Here is a 26,551-nt window from a genome sequence, read left to right on the forward strand (position 1 = left end):
CTCTGGTGTATATACATGTGTACATCTTCTGGTGTATATACATGTGTGTACATCCTGTGGTGTATATACATGTGTGTACATCCTCTGGTGTATATACATGTGTGTACATCCTGTGGTGTATATACATGTGTGTACATCCTCTGGTGTATATACATGTGTGTACATCCTCTGGTGTATATACATGTGTGTACATCCTCTGGTGTATATACATGTGTGTACATCCTCTGGTATGTACATCTTCTGGTGTGAGGTTCTGGCGGGCCGGGCCTGTGTGATGGGCAGAGGCTGCGGCTCCTCCCCGCCAGGCGGCCCCCGGCCGTGTGTGTGCTGCAGGCTGAGGCCTGGTGAGGACAGAGCGGTGACATCTCCCGCACAGCAGACATGGCGAGCCCGTGTGTGGTGGTGAGTGCGGCCGGTCACTGCACTGTACAGCGGGAGGGAGGGAGAGGGACACGGGCGGCAGCAGCGGGCGGCGCCATGGCAACAGCGAGCGCCTCAGAGTGTCCCGCAGCGGGCGCCATCGCGCTACATGGGCGCAGTGCCATGTGCGGGCTCGTTATGGGAGAGATGGGTGGAGGCGGAGAGGGCTGAAGTGCGCTATGTCGCGATATAAGGCAGCCATCAGGGGGACCGCAGTGCAATGTGTGGTTGTCTTGTAGAAGACCTATCGCGATAGAGCTTGTTTATACAATGCTGAGAGTCAGATCTGTGTGTAACCTGACCGGTACATGAATACTGTCACGATATAGAGGGATCAGGTCATACTATAGAGATCTCACAGGACATGAGAGAGTACTGAGACCTGTCAGGATACAGATATGTGTGACTAGAGATGGAGCTGGGGATGGCCGGTGGTTCTGTCATATGATAAGTTGTCATAGATCTATAGTCAGGGATGAGGGGATAATAATATCATATAATATCTCGCCTGTCATGACAGAACACGTGTTACTGTGGATAATACAGGGGGTGTACGTGTGGTGGCGGAGGGCGGTCACTAGGGGGAGCCGCTGTGGAGGGGACTACCGGGCGTTGGGGGCGATGAAGAAGCCACATGTCTGGGAAAGGATGAGGGACTCTTATGTGTCTCGTTACTAGTTAGAAATTTAATGGGTGGGGGGTTTGATTGATGAGGGACGTCCGCCATCATGTCTTGTACCTGGCTGGGACTTGTAGTGCGTGCCCTGGCGCTGTATAATAAGACTTCTCCATGTGCTGCAGCTGTGACAGGGGTGAGGACCTCCACAAGATGTCACATAGTTGTGAAGTTTCTCAGGGGTCCTCTACGTGACAGTACATGCGCCCGACACTGATCATAACTGCGCTCCTTCCTTCCTCCTCACTATTTCTGTTACTGTCTATATCAGGAATCACTACTCAGCTTTCCAAGGTTCCTGCATGGTGAATTTGCAGTGATATATAATGATGAGGCACATGGTGAGATTTATCTGGAAAGTTTTTGCATTATGGGGGTCCTGAGCCCCTTATTCCTTCGTACTTGTCCTAGGACATGGCTGCTTCACCCTACCATTGTCTGGCGGTGACTGGTGTAATTGGTTGTTAGTCTCGGCGTCTTCCTGTCCGGCTTCTGATGGTCCAGTTTGATCCTACCGGGTCCGGTTATATGTTTTCTATGCACACGCAGGGATCTGTACCGGCAGCAGTTATAGTAACCAGCCCCTGAATAGCTGGGACAGGCGTCCTGCGGATTTCGGGGTGTTTGCCTTTAAGGACATCCTGTTAATGTGATGGATGTGGAGTTCAGCGCAGGGGTCTCCTGACACACGGAAGGGAATATTCTCTATTTCTGGAGCGCAGGATGTATAGACCCATGTGATGTGTAAATGGATGCGGGGACTGGAATGTCCCATGTGACCGTCCTCCGGGTCCCGGGCTCCGTAGTATTAACCCTTTCCTGTCTTGTCCTGTCGTACTAACCGCTGGCATGTGCAAAGATCTCTGACCTCCGCCAAATAATCCCAGAGATTATATGGTTGTCAGAATAAAGAGGAGATTACAACAATAAATGCTGCAGGTGCTCAGAGGTTAGAGGAGAGGTCAGATAGCAAAAAGGATGGGTCCAAAACCAATAGACCTGCATCTCTAAAACCCCCTGGTGTCTCTTGTGGACTCCAGGACAAGAAGAGATGCTACAGAAATTGGGAGATTTCCAAAAGGTGGAGACTTTCCCATGTCTCTGCTTTATTTCAACTCTCGCACATTCCCTGGGTTATGACACGTTTCCTCTCCAGAAGATGAATGACAATTGGACATGGCTGTGTTCAACGTATTCCTGCGTTTTGTAGCTGGAGGGGTTTTCTTAGACATAAATGTTGATTGTGTTCTTGCAATAAACCCTCGGTGTCGGATTGGTGGGTGCGGCAGTTCAGGAGACTGATGTTTGGACAAGAATAACAGCATCTTTACTGCTCTCCGAGCAAAACCACCAGGTCTTGTGAGCAGGGGGCCATGAGGTGGAAGGAAGCATCCGTACAGGGGGCCATGAGAGGGAAGGAGGCGTCTGTACAGGGGGCCATGAGGGGGAAGGAAGCATCCTTACAAGGGGGCCATGAGAGGGAAGGAGGCGTCCGTACAGGGGGCTATGAGAGGGAATGAGGCGTCCTTACAGGGGGCCATGAGGGGGAAGGAAGCGTCCTTACAAGGGGACCATGAGAGGGAAGGAGGCGTCTGTACAGGGGGCCATGAGAGGGAATGAGGCGTCCTTACAGGGGGCCATGAGGGGGAAGGAGGGGTCCTTACAAGGGGGCCATGAGGGGGAAGGAGGGGTCCTTACAAGGGGGCCATGAGGGGGAAGGAGGGGTCCTTACAAGGGGGCCATGAGAGGGAAGGAGGGGTCCTTACAAGGGGGCCATGAGAGGGAAGGAGGGGTCCTTACAAGGGGGCCATGAGAGGGAAGGAGGGGTCCTTACAAGGGGGCCATGAGAGGGAAGGAGGGGTCCTTACAAGGGGGCCATGAGAGGGAAGGAGGGGTCCTTACAAGGGGGCCATGAGAGGGAAGGAGGGGTCCTTACAAGGGGGCCATGAGAGGGAAGGAGGGGTCCTTACAAGGGGGCCATGAGAGGGAAGGAGGGTTCCTTACAAGGGGGCCATGAGAGGGAAGGAGGCGTCCTTACAAGGGGGCCATGAAAGGGAAGGAGGCTTCCGTACAGGGGGCCATGAGAGGGAATGAGGCGTCCTTACAGGGGGCCATGAGGGGAAAGGAAGCGTCCTTACAAGGGGGCCATGAGAGGGAAGGAGGCGTCTGTACAGGGGGCCATGAGAGGGAAGGAGGGGTCCTTACAAGGGGGCCATGAGCTTGAAGGAGGTGTCCTTACAGGGGGCCATGAGGGGGAAGGAAGCGTCCTTACAAGGGGGCCATGAGAGGGAAGGAGGCGTCTGTACAGGGGGCCATGAGAGGGAAGGAGGGGTCCTTACAAGGGAGCCATGAGCTTGAAGGAGGTGTCCTTACAGGGGGCCATGAGCAGGAAGGAGGGGTCCTTACAGGGGGCCATGAGCGGGAATGAGACGTCTTTACAGGGGGCCATGAGCGGGAAGGAGGCGTCCTTACAGGGGGCCATGAGCGGGAAGGAGGCGTCCTTACAGGGGGCCATGAGCGGGAAGGAGGCGTCCTTACAGGGGGCCATGAACGGGAAGGAGGCGTCCCTGCAGGGGGCCATGAGAGGGTAGGACAGGGACATGGAAGATACACAGGTCTGGCAGTACAGGCAATTGCCATCTGTAGTGGGGCACAATATGTCATTTGTTGAGAGGTGACTGTGGAGTAAACTGGAGTAGGACCTTTATCTGGACTTGCCCATTCTGAGCGTGTTTCCTAGATCACCGTCTGCCTGGGCAGCTCTATTACATGTTGCATTGTATAAGCCGGATCACCTCCTCGTTCTATAATAATGGGTGACTTGAGGAGGCTCAGGGCATTCACTGCAGACAGTAGGATAATTTATCCTCTGTTCACCAGGTCTTTGTGCAAAGGAACGGCCATAAGTGACCGTGGCTGTATGTGCAGGGGGGCATTGGTGACGAGGTCTGTATGCAGAGGGGGGCCATCGGTGACAAGTTTGTCTGCGGAGGGGGCTCACTGATGTTGGTGTCTTTGCTGGGCCATGCTAAAGGTAACCTTTATATTTCTAATATTGTATGCATCCTGTTGCTCCCCCTGCAGGTATTTCTCATGTGGGAGGGAGGGAGTATACCCTACACCAGATCCGGCAGCAGCCCTCACATAGGTTGCATTGCTCAAACCCTTCTTCCTCTAGTCCCGTATTTCTGCATTTTTGTGTAAACTGTCGGCTTCTATATGAGGATGACTTCCGGTCAGTGCTATGTATAATGGGGGCCGTGGTGTCCCCCCTGGGTGCACATTCGCTATATGATATCCTGTAGAAGGAGAGAGGTTTGTTATGTTCCTAATCTCTGGGGAGACGCTCGGTGAAGGTGTTTTGCTGTAGGTACAGGAACATTCAAGGTTACATATTTCACAGGACCAGTCATCGCGGCCTTGAGGAAAATCTTGGCCTCTAACGTAGTAGAGCTGGAGGACGTGTGTAGGTGTCCGGATGTGGGTGACATCAAAGGCTCCTGGAAACGTAGCTGTGGGGTCCGTGTGAGTTTTTGCACCCTCTGCGGCCTCTTCACTCCATACTGAGGGCAGCGTTCTGCATCCACTTCAATGGGACTCGGCCGCAGATCATGAAGAATGGAAGCGAAAGCCGTAACTAGTGATGACTCCGTTATGTGAGTTTTCCCTCTAATTCAGCGATAAATAAATCTTTCAGTGACAGATTATTAGGGAAGTAATTTGATAGTTTGGGACTGCGGACCGTACGTATTTGACAACTTGGAACGAAGGGATCATAGGGATGACATATCCCAGTAGCAATGTCATAATTGTAATAGATAGTGACACCTCTATAAAGGAAATCTACCACGATAATCCAGTGACAGTGACTGTGGTTATCTTTTATTTGTTATCCTTATTTTCCTTCTGAAATCTGAAGGGGTGTGCTACCGGAACTGGTACACTGTCGGCCCCTGCCCCCACAGCACCGCCCCCCCCTTCTGCCTGCTGTTATCTCAAACATTGTGGGGGAGTGCACTATACAGTGTAACAGCATATGAAGCTTCACTACAGAGTGACACAATAGCTTAATTCTAAAAGTTGATTTTAAAAGGAAGGAGGCCATGGAAAACAGATGATAGAAGATTACCAAAGTCACGGTGCCTGGGTCTATGAGTAAGTGTCCTTGGGTTATCTGGATTTTGATGGTAGATTTCCTTTAAAGAGGACCTGTCACACTGATTTGTGACCCTAAAACAACAAAAGGTCTATGTGGACCTGTGGTTTGGGGTCCTAAATCAGACTGTTTCAAGTGTCTGCGTGGCTCATTGTAAAAAAAAAACAAAAAAAACTTGCCATCGGACTCGCATCTGCAGCTGTGTGCTGTGTGAGGTCGGGATTAGTCCCCGGCTTCATTAGGTAAATGTGTACCCACGGTGAATGTACAGGGTGCTGGCGTGAGGAGGGAAGGTAAGTATGAAAGTTTTTTTAATGCACTTGTGTAGGAACCTCCTACAGGGCGATTAAAGGCAGTAAATCACAGGTCCTTAAAGGAAACCTACCACTTGAAGTGGCAGGTTTCAGATGGAAATACCGAGCACCAGCTCAGGGTGAGCTGGTGCCGGAGCTTATTTTTGTTAGTGTTCTAAACCACTGTATTGCGGTTTAAAACACTTTTTAAACTTTATAGCCGAAGCTGCTTCGGCGCAGGGAGGTATGTGCTCGGCGCACCATGCGCGTGACCGTGCGCGTGGCTACATAGGTAGTGAAGGAGAGCCGCGCGCATGGTAAGCGCCGAGCGCGTACCTCCCTGAGCCGAAGCAGCTTCGGCTATAAAGTTTAAAAAGTGTTTTAAACCGCGATACAGTGGTTTAAAACACTAACAAAAATAAGCTCTTTTCTTCTGAAACCTTCCACTTCAAGTGGTAGGTTTCCTTTAAGGACCTGTGGGTGGTTTAATGCCCCAAATCACCCTGACAGGTCCTCTTTAAGTAACCCAATATTCGCATATCCTGGTTGGCCAAATGAGTTAATTAGAAATGTCATAATAAATCTTTGGCGGTGGAGAGCAGAGGTGCTACTGGTGCCGTCCTCGTGCCAGACTTTATATTTACATACGCTTTAGTCTCCGCTGCATTTGCATGTGACAGAACGTGGAGTCTTATCGCTCGGATTACTTATTCAAATATTTCTTCTCTTCTGCAGCTCGCTGACGATGAACAAGGGTACGACCTTGACCTGTTCTGTATTCCTAAGCATTATGCCGCAGATTTGGAAAAAGTTTACATTCCCCATGGGCTAATAATGGACAGGTAGGTGGGACTCTCGTAGACGGAAGATTTTTATGTAAGAAAGTCTTGTCCCCTGGAGGCTGTTCAGACCATTGAACCAGAATATTAAGAAATGTTTGTGCTAGAAATGAGTTCTCGCTCCCCACCCCTCCCCTGTGTCCTGGCAGCGCAGCACTTGGATACAGTTCTTACTTCCATACCTGTTCTCACCTGTACAGTGACGGATGATCATGAAGCTGGCATAAAAGGAGGGCTACAAAAAGACTGTGTACTTCTGGTATGACGAATATAGATAGAATATTGTTATAAGATGTGATGGTTATGTCACTAAATGGTCGTTTGAAGCTGTGGGGGGCATCATGGGGTTGAAAGGAAGGGAAAGATGGGAAGAAAAAACTTAAAATCAAGATGGTAATCGCTGGATGTATTAAAGGGGCTTTTCATCCCCCATTCACCGGACATGTTGATTGGTGAGGGGCCAACTGATGGGACTCCCTGCGGTCACAAGAATGAAACCTTTAGAAATCCAGAGATTGGGGGTCCCGTTGTCACTCATGGTTGGAGCAGCAGATAGCTGTGCTCGGCAATATGTGACCCTACCATAATACTGTTAAATGGAGCAGTAGGAAAGTTGCTCACCCTGTCACTTTACCCATTAGTGAGAACAAGAACCTCTTTCTCTGGATTGCAGGGTTCCCGTTCTTGTGATCGCTCACCCGTCAGCTTGTTATCCCCTATACACAGGTTAACTTGAAAAGTTGGTACCACCTAGAAGTGCAGTGTGTGATATACAGCCGGTAATGGGTAATGTTTTGTTTCCATTAAGGTCTTTAAAGGAAATAAAGGATTGTAAACCAAAGACACCTACAGAGTGACATGTGCCCCCTTCAGGATTTGTTCTTCTTTTTGCTTTTTATGTTCTTGTTTTGTCAAAAACCGGCTTTTAAAATGATGCAAATTAGGGGGGTGCCTCACCGAAGCCCCTCCCAGCCCCATCATCTGTTACTTACCTCTTTGCAGCCTCAATGTTTGTTCCTGGTGGTAGGTTTGTCAGGTCTACATTTAGGGCCCCTTTCACACGAACGCTGCGGGGACCGATATCCAGCCGCACAATTTGCGTCTGGATATCGGTCTTACTTGGTGTGGCCAAAGAAGGTCACTGGTGAAATACCTGAACGGCCTTGTGTGGGCACCACATGAGCTGCCATATTTTAGGAACGTTCTTGATGAGGATTATCACTGGAGGCCACAGAATATGTGTCCTCCAGCAATTCTCCTGATCAGGAACGTTCAATCCCTTCTTTCTAGCTGCTTCATATATTTGTCATATTTAGTGTCTCGGACCCCTTATTTCCCCTTTAAAACCCCCTGTAAGGATGTACGCAGTCCCTGCAGATCCAATGAATCACTGCGCGTTACACAAAAACCCCGGCTGTGAACAATGCGAGTCCTGATATTTTTAGCTGTAATTGACTGACTCATTATAATCCATTTTCTTTGCATTTCTGTACATTTCTCCAGAATCTCGCTCAGTATTCAGGTTTTTGGAGGAAATGATAGAGAATGTTCTGTCGGGTCAGTTGCCTTATCGGGGATGACTAATACAAATTTTTTCCATTCTTGTAGCAGTTACAGTAAATTTAGTCATTAGTGGATAATGCAAGAAAACATTATTTAACCACTTTGTGGCTGAGGGTCATTGCAGCCTAAATGTCCAGGACATCTGAGGAACCATTTTACAGATCATAACAAAACCTTCAAAAATCTATAACTTTTTTTATTTTTCCTCATAAAAAGCTATGTGACGGCTTATTTTTTGCATAACAAATTGCACTTCATAGTGATTGAATTAATATTCCATGCTGCTTACTGGGAAGTGGGGAAAAAAATCTAAATGCAGTGAAAATGGTGAAAAAACGCATTTGCAACGTTTTCTTGTGGGCTTGGATATTACGGCTTTCACTGTGCCACAAATAACAGGTCTACTTCATTCTTTGGGTCGGTGCGATCACGGGGATAACAAATTTGTGTAGGTTTTATAATGTTTTCATACATTTGCAAAAATCAAAACCTCCTGTACAAATTTTTTTTTTTTTTGCCATGTTCTGGCACCAATAACTTTTTCATACTTTGGTTTAAGGAGCCGTGAGTGGTGTCATTTTTTGCGACTTTTGATGGCGTTTTCATTGTTATCATTTTTAGGACTGTGCGACCTTTTGATCACTTTTGATTTTAAAAAAAATTTCGACTTTGGGTGTTTTTTTCCGTTACGGGGTAAAACGCAGTGAAAACATTATTATATATTTTATATTTTGATAGATCGGGCATTTTCGGACGCGGCGATACCTAATGTGTTTGATTTTTACTGTTTATTAATATTTATATCAGTTAAAGCATATTTTTCCACATTTGTTTTATTTTTTATTTTTTTTTGTTAATTGTATAAAACTTTACCTAAGGCTACATTCACACAGCCGTGGCACACGGCAGCTGCTCACCCCCGTCCCTCTCCATAGGGATACATGGCACACAGTACCAAATGCTGTGAAAAGATAGGGCATGTCCTATCTTTTCACAGGGTACGGAGCGGTGCGGTGCCATAGGGAGCCGTGCGCCCATTGCCGTCTATGGGGGACGTATATTGCCCGTTTGACACTATGGGACACTATCTTGACGTGTATATAGGTGTTATCAGCAAAAGGTATGTGTGGACTTGTATTGCAGTCATGAAGAGGTTAAAGGGGTTTTGCCATTCGTTATGGAGCTACCTCTTTCCCTCTCATAGACCGTAATAGTAGTGGCGACTTGACGTGCCTTCTACCACTCCTTTTACATGAACTCATCCCTGTTGTGCTCATCCCGAAGTGGTCCCTAGCAAATGTATTGCTAAAATTAAAGTTACTTAGTAAATGCTATTGATTTAAACACTACTACTCAGCTTCAGAGTCACCATGGTAACAGACTACAAACAAATCCTGCGTAGTCTTGTTCTGCAGCAATGCTCTCTTATCTGTCACCAAGTTGCATCAAAACGAGCGAGGCAACCCTGAAAACAATATGTAGGGCCCCTCACACTGACCCAAATATGGATGACTTCTCCTAATGATATGGAAAGGCCTTGGAATAAGTGACAATAAGGAGGAGCTGGATGCACGAGTCCCTTGTATCCTGTACTGTAAGCCTCGGGTATGACCTGGAGGCTGCTCTCCTGTGTCGGCTGAATGTATTTCTGAGAATATTCTCGGTGCTGTGGGTCTACACACACATCTCTCTGCAGAGAACAAACAACATGTGTCAAGTAGCTGACGATTAATAATAAATGCTTAATTTATGTATTTAAATAAAGCATTTATTATTAATCTTCAGCTACTTGACACGTGTTGTTTGTTCTCTGTTCTCATATGCTGGTTTGCATGTGTGTAGCATTATTTGATATGGCTTCCTTACAAGGATATGATTCTGTTCTGGATAAACATATCTCTCTGCAGACATTGCAGCTTGTGTCCTCCATACAATGACATGGATTATCTGTGGTCTGTAGCAGAAGGTTGTGTCGTGTCATGTGCTCTTCCTGTTTCTATACTGTACACAGGACGAGCCCGTCATGGGGTGTTACTAAAACTCCTCCTGCACCATGACCATAGTCTATGCTTTGCAAAGAGCTGCTGATTGCTCTCCTTGTGTATCGTGGAGTATAATACAGAAGAATTTACTGGCATATAATCTGTTTTTTTTTTTAATCACCTAATTTTTATTAACATTTTTTTCAAAACCGCAAAGAAAACCCACACATACAACTTGTATCCCCATAACCAAGTCAACGTTTAAAACAATGCATTTCCTGTATCCCCTCCATGTTCTAGCTTCACAGGCTGTTACAATGTTATAGCTTCCACCCTCAGAAATTTCCCCCTCCCTCTGCCTGATGTTATCTCACACAGTGGAAGGGGGGAAGTTCTCCTGCACAGTGTTACCAGAGCCCCTCCATGATGAAGATGCTCTTACACTGCAACCCCTTTTCCTCTTCCTGCTGTGATGTCACACAGTTTGAGGGGGAAACAGCCTGTGAAGCTGCAGCGCTGGGGAGCTTTGGTAACAACCCCTGGAGCATAATTTTGTAAGTTGATTTTAGAAGGAAGGATCTATGGATAACAAATATAAGAAGATAAGAGTCACGGTACCTGGATCTATGAATAAGTGTCCCTGGTTTATCATGCTGGATTGTGATGGTAGATTTCCTTTAATAATGTTTTTTTGTGTGAGTTTCAATGACCACAATCAGTAGATCCGCAATGGCATTAAAAAGCAACACACAAAGAGGTCATCAGACATATTACACATAACCCATAACTACCTTTCTAAATGTGTGTAACCCGTTAATTCCAACCTTTCTCCTATTCCAAACCTAGCGGCTCCGTCCCTTAATGTTCCCTTCCAGCGTGGGGTGATGACGCCTGTTAGCCATCACATGACCGCTGCTGTAATTGAGGCCAGTGATTTGCTGCGGTGGTCATGTGATGGCAAATAGGACATTGTTTGTGTTCTACATTTGCAGCCCCTGTTACAAGTCTGACTATCCCGTTTAAGTGTCCTGGCACATGAGGGATGGGGCAGTATTAGCCTGAGCATAGCGCTACTGGAGGACCTGACTGGAGCGTATGTGACATGGTCATCCATTTACTCTCAGCTGATCACCCCAGGGAGTCATCAGTCAGGCCCCTCCAATCAGCTGATTATTATGGTGGGGGGGCAGTCATGGACCTTCTGTCACTACTTATGCAGTGGCCGCAGCTAATCAATCCTCTCCGTAATGAATATACTGTACGTCTTGTGATGGTGTGGCCTATAACATATGTGTGATTTATATACATGTGCATTTCTCTCACTGGGGAGAGTCTGGATTCTTAAAAAGGTTTTTAATTTTTTTTTATTAATAGGACCGAAAGATTAGCCCGGGATATAATGAGAGACATGGGCGGCCACCACATAGTTGCACTCTGTGTCTTGAAGGGCGGATACAAATTCTTTGCCGATCTGCTTGACTACATCAAGGCTCTAAACCGAAACAGTGACCGCTCCATCCCCATGACTGTAGACTTCATCAGACTGAAGAGTTACTGTGTAAGTACCAGCGCCGCCATCTAGTGGCCACTGAGCAAATGACATGTCTCCTTATTTACTGTGGAATTGTAATCCAAACCTGGGCCTGTGTGTTATCTAATAATAATAATAAATCTTTATATAGCGCCATCATATTCTGCAGCGCTTTACAGATCATGGGGACATATACAAATAATATAAGACCTTGCAGAGCAATAACAAGTCATATGATACAATAGAAGTGAGGGCCCTGCTCACAAGAGCTTACAATCTATGAAGTCTCCATGTTATCTTTATTTTACAAAGCCTGGCTAACCGCATGGCCCAATACTCTGGTGCCTATGTATTCAGATAAGAAATCGTTGTGTATTAAATAGTTTTTTTTTTTTTGTTATTCCCCACAGAATGATCAATCTACAGGAGATATTAAAGTTATAGGTGGAGATGATCTTTCTACGTTGACAGGCAAGGTAGGTACTGGACTTCCCTTAAAGGGCATCTACCACCAGAATGAAACCTTGTATGCAAATGAGCCTAAGGGGCTCCAGGCTTTGTTAACGCCTATGGAGCCTGGAGCCCCTCAGACACATTTGCATATACAGGCGGTCCCCTACTTAAGAACACCTGACTTACATGCGACCCCTAGTTACAAACGGACCTCTGGATTTTGGTAATTTACTGTACTTTAGCCTCAGGCTACAATAAACAGATATAACAGTTATCACAGGTGTCTGTAATTAAGATTTAGTGTTAATCCAGGTTCTTATGACAATCCAACATTTTTAAAATCCAATTGTTACAGAGACCAAAAATATTCTGTCTGGGGTTACAATTATAAAATGCATAGTTCCGACTTACATACAAACTCAACTTAAGAACAAACCTACAGAACCTATCTTGTACGTAACCCGGGGACTGCCTGTAGTCCTGTATTCTGGTGGTAGATGCCCTTTAAGGAAGCGGCCCTATGTATTTATATTTTCCTTCATTTTCCATAATATATTTATTTTATCTTTCTAGGACACCATTTTATATGTAAATTTGAAAATGAGAAGTTTTGTGTAATGAAAAACCATAACATTACATAAAAGGAAATTTCTGGGTTTTTGTTGGCAAAGTAATTGCAGAACATCCGCACCATAGCTGCTCAGTGATAACATAGCACCTCATGGGAGCATGACCAAAACATAGTCTGTACAGTGCAGTAAGTGGGAGCGCTATAGTCTGTAGGAGGATTTTTATGTCATTCATAAACCTACACAGAGGGGTCTTCTCTCTGACGTTGAGTGATGATTAATAATTCCTTTAATTTATATAGCGCACACAAGATTACTTGCCAAATCGCGTGAACACGGCTTTACAAATATTCTACCATTTAAAACCAGTTTCACACCAAGGTGTTCATTATATGGATCCGTAAGACATATGCATTACAGATTACACCGCATAGCAGATCCGTAACTGAACTACATTGAACGTTTCCTTCCATTCGATAAACGTAAATGAGAGGTTTCTGTATTTTAAATGGATGAAATTTTACCCATGTGGATGTCTCCATAGACTTCTGTCAGCTGTATATCCTAGGCTGGGATTAATCTATGGCAGATTGTGTATATTAGATGTATATGTCCTCATTTATTTTGCTACCATATTCATTTTTTGTTTCTTATTTTGCAGAATGTCTTAATTGTTGAGGTAAGTTTACATTGTCACTTATATCAGTTCAATCAACGCTGAAAGATAAATGCCTTTTTAGGAGCAAGATCTGACAGAATCATATACTTTAGTAATGACTATAGCATGTACCAATGAAACGCAGTCCCTCACAGTCGGCCAAACGCTCCGATTTCTGCTTCACAGACAACCAGCTAATGTTTGTCCCGATTCTTCACTTTGGGACAGTGTCAGGGGAGTAAACGATAAGACTTGTTTGATAAAAATCCTTTTTCTCATGCAAGATAGGAGACGTCTGGCATGTGCTTTCTTCTCTTACCTTGATGAACATGCACACTCGGCTAAATGTATTGGAAGAAAACTCCACCCAGGGTGCATGTGTATGAGAGCAGGTAGAAGATATAATCGGAGTGCATGTAGGGGGTATAGACTCGGGGCTGAATTCACACGGTGCATTTTCATTGCACACTGCAGACACAGGTGTTTTGGTGAAAACACATTTGCTTTCATAGGATGCGTTTCAAAACTGCAATGAAAATGCAAAGTGTGAATGCAGCCTGAGGGTGCATGTGTGTGGGTGAAGTTTATGCACTGTGGTGTCGAAATATAAAGGGTTTGTCCACTTTTAGCAAGTAACTGATATGGTTTGTGTAATGAAATGGCTTATATACTTTCTGTACAAATTCTTCACTATTTTCAAGATCTCTGCTTGCTTTTATTCCATATAAAGCTTCTGTATTTACCTCCAGGGGATAGAAATCTGACCATGGTCATGTGCCACTGCGTCTCCATCACAAGATCATAGGCAGATTTCTATCATAGACGCTTTCTATAGCAGGGCAGCAAGCAGAGATCTTAAAAACAATGAGAAATTGATACAAAAAAAAGTATATTGGAATATTGTACAACTTTCCCTTACATAAACCATATCAATTATTTGCTGAGTGTGGACAACCCCTTTAAGTCAGGTAATAAAGTGTGTGTGCACCTGTGGATACATATATAATTTATCAGGATAATGTTCTGTTCTCTCAAGGACATCATTGACACAGGAAAGACGATGAAGACGTTACTCGCAATGCTGCAAAAGTACAATCCCAAGATGGTTAAAGTAGCCAGGTAACCGAGTGATGGGAGGAGATTACACTGTTTTATAATGATTACATATTTTTGTAATTTATACTTTTTTTTTTTTCTGGATAATTGCATAGAATTTATATAGATTTTTAGGACTGCTGCCAGCAGGGGGCGCTGTAATAGAAGCGCAATCACAGGACTAGGGCAGAGATGGCAGTTTAGGAAGCAGGACTATTCGGTTCTGCATATACTGTTGGTGTCTGGCCGCTGGGTGACATGTGATGCATTGAGTAATGTCTTGTGCTCTTATTGGGAGACTGTGGTTTTAATAATTTTTTCTCTCTTTGTACAGCTTGCTTGTGAAGAGAACTCCCCGCAGTGTTGGTTATAGGCCTGATTGTAAGTAGCCTTATATTGTGTACATTATTAACCCCTTAATGCATTATGCTGTATATATGATGTAAGTATATATGAAGAGTGGTCACGGACTGAGCTTTATTCATACATGGTTGGTGTTGGCTGCATTATGTAACAAACATCCACAGCTCACACCAATAGCAGATGTTAACCATTTACCTGCTGCCAGCAAAGTCATCAGCGGCAGATAAGATAGAGCGTACTTTCTTTTGCCGTATGTATGGCCCAGCAGAACGCCTGGTAGCGGAGAATGTATGCTACGCCTGGCCTGGTCGTGACTTACGTTTGTGTGAAAACTGCCTCAGGTGAATGAGAGGGATGCAGCAACCAAAGCCTGCTATCATAGGGCTCCCAGGTTTTGCCCCCCAATATTTTGAGCATCCTTTATTTCACCAGCTTTCTTTTAGTGGAGCCTAATGTGAGCTTTGATGGACAAATGGCTCCAATTCTGTCCTTTGCTTGAACCTTTTCCTATTTCAATTCTTGCATAGGCAGAACCACCTTTGTTTGTTTTGTATTGTTAAAATACCTTGGTTACCTAAAATTCTGCTCCGGAGGGTCTTGTAGCATATTTCAAAAATGCATTTTACTTACATCGGTACCCGAATCCTGAAAAATCCTCCTGTTCAAGGTTATGACTTGGGAAGATCGTTTTTTTTGTTTTTTTTTTGTCTTAATTTTCAATTTTGGGATACATGGATTTTTTTCAGCCAAAACTGAGCAATGGGAACCTAGGCCATCCGTGTATAGGGCCAGGTTCACATCTGCACTATATTTCCATAAATATTATATAGTAAGAGGACAAAAACTAAACTAGTGGTGTAATATCACTAAAACAATTAGTGAAATTAGTTTTTTTGCCCATTGTATTCTATAGTATGATGAATTGTGTGCTGGATATATTGACGCAATGTCCAACTCTTTGGGGTATTTTACGCTCTATTGGAGGGTTTGTATGCATCTAATCTATGATAAGAATGTGGTCTTCTCATAATTTTGGTTCTTGGCCTCAGCAGGTGGCTAGAGTAAATTTTAGCAAGTTTTTTTTCTGTCCATATATCTTACTTTGGTGTTTCTTCCAGTTGTAGGATTTGAAGTGCCAGACAAGTTTGTGGTGGGATACGCATTAGACTACAATGAATACTTTAGAGACTTGAACGTAAGTGCTTGGTACAGTTTTGGCAGCTCAGACTGCTGACTTGTTGTTTTACCTCTCCCCCTTCTGATACATCAGTATTGCTGAATTTAGAAAGGTAAGATGGGAAGCTCCCTGGTTATAGGGGTCAGTATCGAGATGATGGATGCTGTGAATAAGTCGAGTCTTGATGCAATAAGATGCCTCTTTATAAAATGCCACAACATTGGCTTTTAACAGGTAAAGAGGAAGATGTCACAAAATTTTGCAAAAACAACATGGAATTAAAATAAGTGATTTAATGGAACAAACCATGCACAAAAATTACCAATAAAGACTCATTATTATCTATCTGTATTGTTCAGTGTTTGCTCGCTGTCCGGTCCTTCCTAATTTGCCGTATTGTGTATTTCAGCACATTTGTGTGATCAGTGAGGACGGGAAGGAGAAATACAAGGCATAGAAGATACTTGAAGCGTTCATCAGTTATCGGCTCCTAATGCCGGGATTTCCTGACATCATCCACATCACACATTAGACTCCTTACTGCATGAAAGCAAATTAACCTTGTCCGTTCTTTCATCCCGTACCACTCATGGATGGTTCTCCATGTTGTACAATGGAGTGTTCATTATCTATGGAATATGTCTGCATCTTTCTCAGTATATCCTTTTATTTTTAAAAAAAAGACTCCTAAAATTACACCCATGTAAACGAATAGCACTTATAATACATGAGAACCAAAGTAGAGGGAGTGCAGAAGGGTAGATTTGTGCATATCATACAATCAGGATGTATCAAGGAATATGATTATCATTGACCTGCTGTATGTAGATCATGTAATTCGGGCCTAAAGTCAATTTCATGAAGGGGGTGGGGGGCAATATTAGAATTGCTGGACTGGTCCTCCCTACCAGACAAGTTTGAGGTCTTTTTTTCACCTCCCTTTTTGTTTTTTTGCCCATAGTAAGGCCTCTTCGCTTGAAGCCTTTGAAAATGAAAGTGTATGTAGGCCTTCACACTGTGTATATAGGACTTTATACCTTGTACAGAAGGGGATTCCATGCATTATACAGAATGTTGATGCAGGGATTTTAGTGCCAGCCATGTAACAGTTAATACAGTCCTGGAGCTGCAGGCCCGTAGCCCTGCATCAATGTTCTGTATAAAGCTCCTGTACAAGGTGTGCAGTCCCTGGGACCGGAGAGGTGTAATGGCTCCTAGTTCCCAGCTCCACATCCGACAGGTGAGAGCGATCAGCATATTTTCTGTACGTATGATATGAGCGGACGTTAGTGCCGCAGCTGTGTTACCCCCAGAGTTGTCATCTGAAAACAACAAAAAAAAGCATCAAAATTAAGATTTTGTGATTGTAGAAGTGACCAGGCCCCCAGAGTGGTCTTGCCTAGGGCTACACCATGTTGGGCCTACACTACCCCTAGTACTAGCGAATATGATGACTTTATGATATGTAACCTGAGTGTCAGTAGAAACTGGCCCAATCTTTAAAGGGTGTTGCTCTACGAACAACATTTTTCACCTGACGATAAATGTCGATGTACTATGGGTCTGAACGCTCGGTCCCCCTGGACCAGCACTCCATTTACTTCAATGGGAAATCAGGCTCACAGTGGTAAATGGCGCAGTTTATCAGCACTTGCAATGTCCTTCCCTTATACTAGCGATGGATAAAGGTCCCTGCATTTAGTTTAGACATTTATCACATGGTTAAGGTGTTTCAGACTGATATGAAACACTCCTTTTAAGGCGGCTTACACCCTAATGTGTGCTACGCCCGGGCCAGGACTAGTGCATAGCACACGTTCGGCTGGAGAGGCGGAGGGATGAGCACTGCTCACCCCTCCATTCTCCATAGGAAGCAGTGGCGCACGGCTGAAGAGGCACGCTCTTTCTGCAGCGATGGCACGGTACAGTAACTCGCTTGTGTATTTCCTGTATCGTACTATGGGGGTCGGCTGCTAGGATGCGGCCATGTGTAAGCAGCCTAAAAGACTTGCCTTATTGGAAACCATTTAAGCACTTACTCTTAGAGGGGATTATATGATGCAGGAGTAAAGGACTGATGACTTTTTTGCTCCCCCCCCCCCCCCCCCCCCCTTACACTCTGTCCAATTATAGTCTTTCTGATGTTAGGCCTCAAGTAGACCTGTTTTTCTTTATTTTTAATATGTAATTTATTTTTTTATACATAAATAATTTTAGTTGTAATTTTTTTGCCTTTCAAGAAGCGGCACATCCAGTGACCTCTCGAACCTGCATATTCACTAAAGGTCGTTGTCAGAATGAGCCAGAAAATTTGAAGAGTATTTAAAAGTCGCTTTCCTTCCATTTCTAGACCTATTTAAAGAAAGTATTTATCTTTTGTGATGAGCAATGTCTTGAATTTGCTGCTTGTGAGAAATTTTATCCTGGTACAAATTGAATTATAATTTTTCTACAGATTTGGAATATTCACTCTGATCACGAAGTAGATGTTCATTTATATAATCCTGCTGTCAATGGTAAAACATAATAAAAAATGTAATTGTGTGTAAGTGTACTCATTATTGTTTGGAATTATCTGTTTATCAGTCTTACTGCAAAGCTTATGGAACGAAATACACCAAGTGTTACTGTCATCTTTATCCACAGATTAGGGGATAATAATCTGACCTGGGGAAGGGGTATGTCCCGTTCTCATGATTTGAGTGATGTGGCAGGTTGAGCATGTGTCCTGCTGCTCCATTCAAATCTATGGAAGTGTCAGGAAATTGCCAAGCACAGCGCTTAGGTTTCTCTGGTGCCAAAGGAGTGGAGATACTGGGGCACTGTGCTCTGAAATTAAAGATGCACTGAAAGAAGTGGCAGGAAACATATTTGACCACAAGATCAGTTTGCAGGAAAAAAGTTCAGTCCTCTCCTCACTAAGAGCCCTTGTGTCCAGTGCCTCCTGCAGGGCTCATCTACCATGTTTATCCATGTATCTTATATATTCCTATCCATCAATCTTCTATTATCTATTTAGCTGTATATATAATCTATATTTATTCATCATATATAAATTTATATTATCTTTCATATTTGTCTTCTGTCAATCCTTTATAAAATTCTCAGAGTCCCATATTAGATTGTAGTTTGCCTCACCATACTACTGTTTGGGCTAATAAGGCAAGTCTTACTGAATGTGACTGTTCATAAAGTAGTTTTATTTTGGGGCCCCACTTTTAGTGGGCTCTTACATGTTTATGATGTCATTTGTTTATAAGTATAGCTTGTAAGGAAAGAGGTGAATTTTTATAGTTAATTTGTTTACTACTTTTTCAGGCCATTTAGCACTAATAGGTCTGATCATTCATACATTACTGCACGACCAGTGTACTCTAAAAATACTGCTCTTCTAGCCTGTGGGGGGTGCAGAATGGCATCAATAAGGCAGCACCCATATGCTGCTTCTGCATAACTAACAAATTAACTGCTGCAATTGGTGCCAGCAACTGGGTGAACGTCAGGTGCCTGCTGTATTATACATACAGAATATCCACACTTATTCTGGACCGTGTGTCAGTCCTAACAGTACTAGCCCCACACACAATCAATGAAAACTTTAAATTTCAGCAAGTAAGCCTCTCTGCTATTCCGCATGTTACCTCCGTTCTTTCTCAAATGGGGGGAAAAGATCCTGTTGGATGAAGGCAGGTAAGCAGGTAAGCTAGCTTCTGTTCAACCAATATCCTTCTCATGTGCCTGGGGGGTTTGGAAATCGCTTTTATTTCTTAAGGTCCTTTATGTGAGATTGGTGGGTGACCACCCAGGTCAGCACTCTAGCAGCGTATGCAGAGGATAGAACAGCGCTGCCCCCTGTGTAGTGGCCAGACTATGCTACTGCAAATCACAACCGCCCATTCCCTATAATAGAGAGTCTTTATGCACTGCAGTTAGAGATGAATGAAAAAGAAATCGGTCAGATGTCTACCCCTAGTCTTTATATTTGACATGAGTAGTAGGAGTTTCCAAAAATACACACTTCATATGATTGAGAAGATAATTTATTGAGTGGTTGTGGCACATACAGTATATATACATAGTGCAAAGGGGATTGTCTAAGGAAAGTAGTATAAAGGATGGTGTATTCTTGTAGGATAAGCAGCTTCCTATATGCAGGGAAGCATAGCATTACTAGAGCAGCAGTGTAATACTGGAGAGCAGCACAGTCATCACACTCCAGTATTTACGTGCTGCTACAGCATCACTACATATGGAAGAAAGTTACACATGCGCCAAAAAAAATACACTGCTTTAGCACCAAATACATCTTAATAAATGACACAGCCTCAGTCAGGGCGACGGATCTTTGGTTCCTGATGACAGCACAGGGAGTGACAATCAATGCCAGTACGGTGTAACCCACGCCGGTGGTAATCAAAGTGTTAACAGCCACGATTTGTGCTAGCCCGTGAGCCCTTTCCATACTTCCGTAAACAATGAGTGACATACTAATTCTTCACATGGCAGTAAGGGGTTAAAGATGAGAATCATGTTAGCTGTTATGTTTTAGCTGCTATAGAACCTAAGATATAGGCACCTACAGTGATACTACCCCCTCCAACATCTGAACCGGAGTATCAATTGTTGAAATCTGCTTATTTTCACATGACTTAGAAGATTTTCTTTTTAATATATATATCTGAGTATATTATATAGATAAATGGTGGGATTTCACATAACAGAGGAATTGTAGAAAGGACATGTCATATCCTACCAGCAGGGGTGCTATTGAGTGGGGTAAAAGGTGACAGGTTCCTTTCAAGTACATTAGAGGAGAGTGAGATTTGTGGACGTACCTATCGGGCTCTGATTTTGGCTACTAGAATACTGTGGTTATATGGGATCTTGGGCTCCATGCACACATCCGCAAATGAAGGGCATGGCCAAGCTCATGGCTGCCACACCACAGAATAAAGGGCAGGACCTATTCCTGCCGTGATTTGTGCTCTCTTCTCCAGCCATTTGCAGCTCAAGTCTTCTCACATGGATGTGTGCATGGAGCCTTAGGGCTGTAATGGGGACCAATATCTGGCAGAGCCATCCAACCATGCAGAGAAAAAATATAGCATGCATTTATATATATTCTCTAGAGATATTGTATTACTTATGAAAAATCTGCACTAAGTTGTAACACTTCCAAAACAATTCCGAAAACGGTAGGTGTGAGGTATGAAGGCGGCTCATCTCAGACATGAAGAGGCAGCTCAGAATGGTCTGTATCTCCTTGTTTCTACAAACCATGATGTGCTGCTATCTCAGGTCAGAGAAATCCTTTCCAGCCGCAGAGATGTCCCCCCTGCTCAGTCATCCTGTGAAGAAACAAAAAGACACAGGGTTAAGGTTGAATAAGAGACACAATAGTAGATGTAACCTTTACTATATCTATTCGTCCTTGCATTGAACACCACCATTTACTACCAGAATACTAACTAGAAACACAGTCCATCGCCAAAGCCATCGCTTTATGCATGAGGAAAGAAGCTGAAGTGTAAGAAGATATAAGCTGTGGATGGTGTCAATGTAAAATGATAAATCACAGCAGGTCTGTGCGACTGTAACAAGCTGCCCCCTTATGAAATGTGCTAAAGAGATCAGCTCCCCCAATTAGTCTCTAAGAGGTTGAAGAATCTCATCAAATAAACAAGTCCATCACTGCTCATCAGTAAGTTATAAAGAAGGTGTAACAATGAATTACCAACCAGCCGAATAATAACAAGAAATGTAACCATTTGATTCATGTGTTGCTTGGAGTTCCTGAATCACTGTGAGCATTCACATGACAGGTCAGACGGAATAGCATCTGTACAATGAATAATGATACAAGATTTCATGTACTGTCACTTATTATATTCAGACTCCATGCACTTCTTCCTAGACAATAAACCAACTAGTAAGATTCTCTACCTGTGATAAGCGCTAGGACCTTCTCCCATCTCTCCTCTACAGTTTACAAGGACTGAAATTACCAAAAACAGTCACTAAGAGGAAATAAAAAGTGACATATTTACTCTTCCCATCAGCATCAGGGAGTCTCTCCTTGTTTGCATCACAAAATAAGCTTATTTTGCTCCCCCTATACAGAGAACGGGGACATACATCTTAGCAGTGGTGGCTCCCCATGACTTCCCTTTCTCACCGAGGTAACCTGCACATTTGGTCCTAGGAGATTCCTGGAGCGCTACTCTCCAGCAGTCCCATCCCTGCGTAAGCTCCTATTGTTTCAGCTGACCATATTATTGATCCGTTGATGCCACATGTGGCGTTTTTGGTCCATTTTTGACAGTTTTCCCAATTATCTTAATAGATAAACAGGTTGTAAGCAGCCAAACGCATAATACACGGATAAAAACAGATGTATTTTTAAAAACACATGTATTTTCAAATGGACTGAAATCGCATGCTTAAAAACTGACTAAAAATGCAACATGTGGCATCACCCTTCGGCTTATTTTGTATGTATAAATACCCCAAGACTACAGTGCTGCTCTATATGCAAATGTACGAAAAAACTTCGGCCTTCCTCAAGAATAGATGGGAAAGACATTGGCGCCAAAATATTGCCGATTATGGAACGAAACACCAAACCTTTTTGCCTTTTGTTGTCATCCTTATTGTACTGCTTAACATTCTCCTTTTGTGTGTGTGTGCATGCACGAGTATAATATATAAGAAACTAAAAATGTAAATGTCAAATATTTTTCAAAAATGTATTCAATGCTACCAACCTCTGCCTCCTACCCCCACACACCTGGGGCACCTTACAAAAATATTTCTCTAAATGCTTTGAATGTAAAGAAATTCAAGAACTTAATGCAGAGCTTTCGATATTTGAAAACTTTGTAGGCAACGAGAATCTTCCCCATCTTCAGAGGGGAAAAGACTCACATTACACCAGCCCCCGAAGAGAACGCAAAACTATGGTACTAAGATCCATGCTGTAGCTCCTGGGTTACAGTGAATGTAGCTTCTACATAAAATTAAAACTATTTGATTCCCCTCCATCACACCCCTGAGGTGGAAATACAGGGTCAACTTCAGTATCAATGGTTAGATTTAAAAAAAATATTTGTCACATATTTTCCTCTTTTTCGATATTTCATGAGATTTTTTTTTTTGCCATTTTGATGATTACAGTGCCATCCGTCTGGAAATTACCTCAATTGTAGATTGAATCAATGTAATTTTTCATTGGGGGAGGGGATCTGAATCTGCAAGGCATAAAAAAGGGGTGTTCCCCATTTAAATTCCCATTCGGGGGTATAAGTTTGGCATCATTGGATAGATTTAAAATATATATACTGTATATTTAATACAAATTTTTAGTTACTGTGTGTGTATATATATATATATTTATTATCTACCTTACAGGCAGTCCCCGTGTTACGTACAAGATTGTTCCTTGGGTTTGTACTTAAGTTGAACTTGTATGCAAGTCAGAATTTTATAATTGTAGATCCAGACAAAAATTTTTTTTGTCCCAGTGACAATTGGATTTTCAAAATTTTTTGCTGTAATGGGACCAAGGATTATCAATAAATCTTCATTACAGACACCTTACAGCTGATCATTGCAGTCTGGGACTATAGTAAAGCATTCAGAAAGCTTCACCAGAGGTCACAGTGGGCAGAGGTGCCCGTCTGTAACTGGGGGTCGTCTGTAAGTCTGGTGTCCTTAAGTAGGGGACCGCCTGTACATATAAAAAAAGAGAAACTATCACTTATTCTTTGAATAGGAAATGAGTGAGAATGTTGTAGATCTGATAAAAGGATTGTACTGCAGATTAAACTGATCCCAACAAATTGTGGAGAACTTTCAGCCAACCAGGAGGTGGCGGTGTCTGGGTTCTTATGATTTCTAATATACATTTATATCTATTCCTATAATGTCATTTACAAACTGTGTCTTAAAAACAGAAATTTTCATCCAAAGGAGAAACTGAATAAAAAGTTCAATACAATGAACACATGAAAGTTTGACACTAAAACCTTGGCAATGCATCATCCTGATATATAAGGTGCACATGGATAACTGGTGATGGAAGCCACAGCGAGACATCCTGTTTTCTGCAGCATGTAGATAGGAATTGTATAAACCACGTCCACTTTGAGGCAATTCCACCATGTGCCCCCGGCCTAAAGCCTTTGATTTGAGACCTTATAAACCAAGCTGAAATACTTCATATCAGGTCACTCAACCCCTCTGTCAAAGTATCATGAATCACCTTTTCTCAGGATTGTGGTGGGATCTTTATTTTTTGTATTTGGTAGTAGAATTACTATAGAACTTTATATTTGACACCACTTTTGCTTTAGCTTGTACGCTGATTAATGAAATGAAACTCTGTTAGCTGAAATTTGGCGCCAATTAATCTAAATTTAGTCTCCAGAAAAACTCACTTCCCCCAACATTGTATAAAGACTTCACAACAGCTCCACAAAAACTGCAAAGTACAATCTAGATGCTGTAGACAACGAAAATACTTCTAAAAATGTGGCAATTGGTTAAATATCCAATCTATGGGTCAGTTCACATTGGAGATTTTGACACAGATTTTCTGTTCTATTAATTTCAATGGCGTGCCGCCGGATAGCAAAAAAAAAGAAAGTGATGACATGCCCTATATTCTGCATGAATTCGGATAATTAGGGAAAATTCTGTGCTGGAAAGTGAGTCATGCAAATTTTCATTGCAACCAAAATGAAACATATCACTAAGGTCAATATACACACACTTATCACAAGACCATAATGCCAAAGGTCCTTCATTAATGCAAAGTCTTTGGGGTTTTTTTTTTGCCATTTTAATGGTAGGTTCAGTTTTTTTTTTTAATGATCACAAGAATAAGAGAATGGAGTCCATCAGACACTGGAGCTGTCCAAACAAATGTCCTGATTATTAGTTACAGTCTCATTATGATCATTAGTGATGGGCATGGGCCACATTGGTTAGAGCTTTATACTCTCTGCTTTTGTAATAAGCAACCTCCACCCCATTGCATGCACCATGCGATTAAGGGTGATGTCACACATGGCGTTTTTAGTTTGTAAAAGACGCATGCGAATTTGCGCAATTAACGGACAAAAATGCGGTTATGATCTGAAAACTAAAAACGGCCTAAAAACGCCATGTGTGACATCACCCTAACCAGAGCCTACAGCCTGCACAAGTCTCTTAGAAGTCACTTTTCTCAATGAGTATTGTTGCAAGTCTCAAAGCAACTTTCACATAGATATACTCGTAAATATGTCAACAAGCAACAATAACGAGGTGATAGCAGTGATGGTAAACTGGCAAACACGGATGCGTTTTAAAACCGCATTTGTTTTTAAACAGACTGAAAACGCAAGCTCTAAAACGGCCCAAAACGACACATGTGGCATCAGCCTTAATGAAGTCCCAGAAAGCCCAGTACGTCCCTATTTAAAATGGAGCTATGTAGCACTTCCTCGGCTTGGGTGCCCACTGAGAGGGCTCTGGCACTTGTGCCATAGGTTTGCCACCACTGGGCTATAGCAATGCAATGGAGACTAAGCAGCTCAAAAAATAAGTACAAAGTCCATTAGCAAGTGATGCAGAGGTAAAACTAAGGCCTATATGCCCACAAGCAAGTTTGTTCTGACAACTTCGCCATGTGCACGATTTATCGGACCGAACCTACAACGGTTACACGGACCTGCTGAGTTGTGTCCAGCAATTCCAGGTGCAGCCTTGTAGATCCCGAACACGCATGTAGCCAGTTTATCTCAACAAACTTGCTCCTGGGCAATGGGCTTTAGGCAAATTGTACCCAAAAGTTGTGGTTAGAGTTGTATCAGAAAGAAATATCATCCTAAAAGCGGATGCCCTTGAGAGAGTTTGGTCCAAAGATAAATGCCCCGTTCCCTGGAGGGGATTTCCTAGACCAAACTGAAATGAGGTTCAGGAAATCCCTCCGCCGCCCTCGGAACAAACTCACTAGCAAGTGGCCCAAGGATGTCTGTACATGACGTGACAAGTAGAGGTGAAGTCCATGAAATGACACAGGAGATCTACACAAGTACCACACCATGCAATGGAAGGGGCCAGGTTTCCCTACAGATCACCCATGGCTGTTGCTACTACTGCACATCACTGCGGTTAACACTCATTGACCCAAACAGTGAGCCAAGCCTCTGAATGAGTTTCCCTGTTTAGGTTTTTGCATGCAGTTTCTTCAGTCAAAGCCAAGTGTGGGTCACAAAGTATAAGGGTGCGGCCCCATGTACCACTAGTGCTGCGTTTATAAACTTAAAGAGCATCAGAAAACTTCAAGAAAGCATAGAAATGATGTTCTGCCTACACCAACCCTCAGGGCGCAGTCACACATTGCGTTTTGACCTGCGTTTTCATTGCGTTTGAAACGCATTACAACAGTTGAGGAGAGGCGTTTTGTCCAATTACATTACTGTTAACATTTCCACTTACAAAACGCATTGTAAGTGCGATGTTAACGCATGCGTTAACAATGCGTTAATGCATGCATTAACATTGCGATAACCAACTTAAATAATCATGTAATTAGGCAAATCACCTCTCATCAGCTGTTGTAATGCATTTCAAACGCAACCAAAACGCAATGTGTGAACGCGCCCTCAGGGCACGTTCACGTGGTGCATTTTGATAGCATTTCCATTGCGTTTGAAACACATTACAACAGCTGAGGAGAGGTGATTTGCCCAATTACATTACTGTTAACATTGCCATTTACAAAATGCATTG

The 26,551-nt window shown here is 43.3% G+C and overlaps 2 protein-coding genes and 1 non-coding gene across 4 annotated transcripts in view; 2 read left to right on the forward strand and 1 right to left on the reverse strand.

The window, feature by feature from the left end:
- The window catches only part of LOC140077158 (P2R1A-PPP2R2A-interacting phosphatase regulator 1-like), a 981,687-nt gene that overhangs the window by 845,222 nt on the left and 109,914 nt on the right, over positions 1 to 26,551 (reverse strand). The window lies entirely within an intron of this gene.
- On the forward strand, positions 247 to 17,089 carry HPRT1 (hypoxanthine phosphoribosyltransferase 1). The gene is made up of 9 exons (XM_072122921.1): positions 247 to 402; positions 6,281 to 6,387; positions 11,304 to 11,487; positions 11,871 to 11,936; positions 13,144 to 13,161; positions 14,177 to 14,259; positions 14,570 to 14,616; positions 15,717 to 15,793; positions 16,185 to 17,089. Exons 1-9 carry the CDS (start codon positions 382 to 384, stop codon positions 16,230 to 16,232), a joined length of 651 nt encoding a protein of 216 aa, XP_071979022.1. The 5' UTR covers positions 247 to 381; the 3' UTR covers positions 16,233 to 17,089.
- Positions 2,096 to 2,224, forward strand: LOC140101508 (small nucleolar RNA SNORA14). The gene has a single exon (XR_011850104.1). It is a non-coding gene; the product is annotated as a small nucleolar RNA SNORA14 (small nucleolar RNA).

This window comes from Engystomops pustulosus, chromosome 9 (genome assembly GCF_040894005.1).
Source record: "Engystomops pustulosus chromosome 9, aEngPut4.maternal, whole genome shotgun sequence".
Taxonomy (NCBI): Eukaryota; Metazoa; Chordata; class Amphibia; order Anura; family Leptodactylidae; genus Engystomops; species Engystomops pustulosus.

Coding starts and splice junctions, on each gene's coding strand:
- HPRT1 (XM_072122921.1), top strand. CDS start 382: ATGGCGAGCCCGTGTGTGGTG. Junction 6,388..11,303: donor CATGGGCTAATAATGGACAG/GTAGGTGGGACT, acceptor TTTTATTAATAG/GACCGAAAGATTAGCCCGGG. Junction 14,617..15,716: donor TGTTGGTTATAGGCCTGATT/GTAAGTAGCCTT, acceptor TGTTTCTTCCAG/TTGTAGGATTTGAAGTGCCA.